Raw genomic sequence first — 3,033 nt, 5'->3', positions numbered from 1 at the left:
AAACAAATATTGTTGTGTACATGAACATCATTAATTGTTATATTAAGTTATTAAGTGTTATATATATAATGTATTATATAACGTATCTCACTTGTACGACGTCTGTGTCTGTGTCTGTATGTATGTATGTGTGTGTGTGTGTGTGTGTGTGTGTGTATGTGTGTGTATGTGTTAATAAAAATTTGAGAGTACTTCTATATATAAAACAGAAGAAGCGCTGGAGAAGCGCTAAACAAACAAAACTCAAGCAAAATTGCAAAATTGCCAAAGTAAAAAATATCACTAAAAATATTAATAATATTGCTAATTTACCACAAAATTTAAGACATAATTATTTTTTGCCATAAAGAATGATCGGAAGAGATAGAAGAGAGCTTGCTATAAGGCACAAACCGCTCGTGTAGAAGGTAGCATCGTAGTTTTTGTAACAGTCAAATAGTAACCCTGAAAATCAAATGTATATTTGAAAAAATTTGCGGAATTGGTGAAATACTGAAAACTGTTTGTTGAAAAAAAAAATGAAAACAAGTTAAAAACTGAAATTGTTGGTTTGAAAAATTGAAAGCTAAACCTGCAATAGGCGATCCGATTAAAATACCAAGCCCTTTAAAGAGCATCAACCATCCCAAAGCCGTGATTGAAAATTTCAGTGGGAACAGTTCCAAACATATCAACGGTAAGATGCACTCCAAGATTCCTTAATATTAAAAAATGACAATTTCATGGTCATACCGATTGTTCCAAAAACAATGTTGCTGTTTTAGAATGAAAGAGAAAAATTTCTTATAGATTCAACTAACCAGTGGTCAGTCCGGTTTCGAGAGAGTATAAAATCATGGTCACCGTATTTTTGAAATAACGACTGACCACCGAATACACGCCAGCAAACATGGCGACTGCAAGAAATAAAACAGATTTTCGAATAAACTTTTTATCCGCAACCCAGCCTGTTAAAATTCTGAAGAAAGAACTTGGCATGCCCGCTAATGAAATTATCAGCGGATTTTTTTTTCACCAAACTTTGATCACCTTGCTCGAATGCAATTTTAGTGTATCTATCGAAGAGAAAAATATGAGGCACATACAGGACCAAGTATAGAATGAAAATGACTGGATAGATTATGAAGACATATTTAGGCGTAACGTTTCCATTAGAGCTTAGTTTCTTCGTTTCAGATTCTGATGTTATCATTTCCACTGCTGGCTGTCCGTAACTCATTTCATTGTAAGCTGAATTCTTGTTTTTCAAATTTTTATCGTTTAAATCGTTTGTGGAATGATGTACCACAGAAGAAATTATTTCTTCTTGACTGCCAAATGAGTCGTCAACTCTTGAAGAAATATGTTTCACAATTAAATTTAAACTTATACATTAACAAAAATGTCTGTACTCACTCTAGATTTAACAAATCCTGATAATTTCTTCTGAACAGCAGGACGTAAGGCAAACAGTTGAGAGAAATTCCGCAGAGAATCAGTAATGCACCTCTCCACCAATACCGATCCATCAAATACTGAGACAGACTCACGAAAAATAAAGTTCCGAGCCCAGCCCCACACGTCGATAAGCCGAAGGCTAGCGATTTCTGATGGTTAAACCACTGTGGGATGATGTTGATCACCTGCTGGAGCGTTACACCCGCTCCTAAGCCTTTAAACGAATAATTTCTACAATCAAAATAAGATTAATTTTTAAATTTCTATAAAATATTGGCCTGAAAGAACTCCGTAAAAGATGTAGGTCGTTATGAGGTTGTCAGCCGCAACAGTTACAAGCATGCCCAAACAAGTTGCGAGAACACTAAATGAGGCAATCACTTTGCAGCCCAATAGTTTTGTTAAGCTGCTACCAATGATACCAGCTGTTTACTTTTTTTAGAAATTTTTTTGTTTAATGAAATATTGATAATTAAATAAAATAATAAAATAAAAATTACAATCCAACCTAAACCGCATGACATACACGGAAGTGTTGAGCCGAGAAAACCGTTAGTTTTGTGATCACTGTCGTAATGCACAACCAACTTGTCTATGAAAACCGAAAATGAGAAGACGGTTATGGTTGTCGTGATGAAAGCAGCTGCACAGATCACCCAAGCCCATCGGCTTTCCATTCCTCGAACCTTGATTCTTAATTCTTTGTTACCTTTAGTGCCTTTGATATCCATGTATCAAAAATGATAAATGTTCGTTCGTTTTGTTCGTTTGTTACAGAGCATGACTGAGTTTAACAGCCATTGTAATTTCGCAGTTCTACATTACTTTTCTGATCCTAATTTTATCAGTCTTTCAACAACACAGTGTGAAAAATTGATGACATAAACTGATTGAAAAATATTTAGCGATGATAATTTTGCAATTATTTGTTACTGATTTTTAAAACTCACCTCGCCCCACAATTTGTTTTAATGCCAAAACCATTACGAGGTATCATCTTAATATATGCATTTATTTTAAAATAAAAATATAAATAAATAAATTTTCAAGATTGCTTGTGGTTTAAAGAAACACTACAACTTTTTGCTTGGGTTATGCAAGATAACACACGCCTTACATACGTACCTAGGCTGATAAATATATTATACCAACTTCTGAATAATTTCAACTTTTTATGTCTACATTAAGTATATTTTTGCCATAGGCCTGTGTGTGTATGTGTGTGTGTATGTATGTGTGTGTGTGTATGTGTGTGTGTGTATGTATGTGTGTGTGTGTGTTTTTTTTTTCGATTGAGGATAATGTTTTTGTTGTTATAATGTTCAATTATTATTCATCTATCCACTGTTGTCATCAATTTGATAGATCTCTGTTTTGCTTTGTAGGTCTGAGATGGATATGTGTGTGTGTGTGTGTGTGTGTGTGTGTATGTGTCGTGTGTGTGTGTGTGTGTGTGTATGTTTGTGTGCTAATATTGATGTAAAACACCGTATACATACAGCTATATGCTATTTAAAGACTTCGAATTTGCTGCAAACACACGTACAAACACGAACACATACACACACAAAAACCCAGACACACACACACACACAG

At 34.3% G+C, this 3,033-nt stretch overlaps 1 protein-coding gene across 1 annotated transcript; it reads right to left on the bottom strand.

Moving 5' to 3' along the window:
- Window positions 1-331: 331 nt before the first annotated feature.
- HELRODRAFT_168825 (hypothetical protein) lies at window positions 332-2,168 on the bottom strand (the record flags this gene model as incomplete). The annotated part of the gene is made up of 6 exons (XM_009014681.1): window positions 332-444; window positions 572-697; window positions 801-896; window positions 1,030-1,331; window positions 1,396-1,651; window positions 1,946-2,168. 6 exons carry the CDS (start codon window positions 2,166-2,168, stop codon window positions 332-334), a joined length of 1,116 nt encoding a protein of 371 aa, XP_009012929.1.
- Between the last annotated feature and the right edge of the window lie 865 nt (window positions 2,169-3,033).

This window comes from Helobdella robusta, assembly GCF_000326865.2.
Source record: "Helobdella robusta unplaced genomic scaffold HELROscaffold_14, whole genome shotgun sequence".
NCBI lineage: Eukaryota > Metazoa > Annelida > Clitellata > Rhynchobdellida > Glossiphoniidae > Helobdella > Helobdella robusta.
This window is presented reverse-complemented; position numbering and strand designations above follow the sequence as displayed.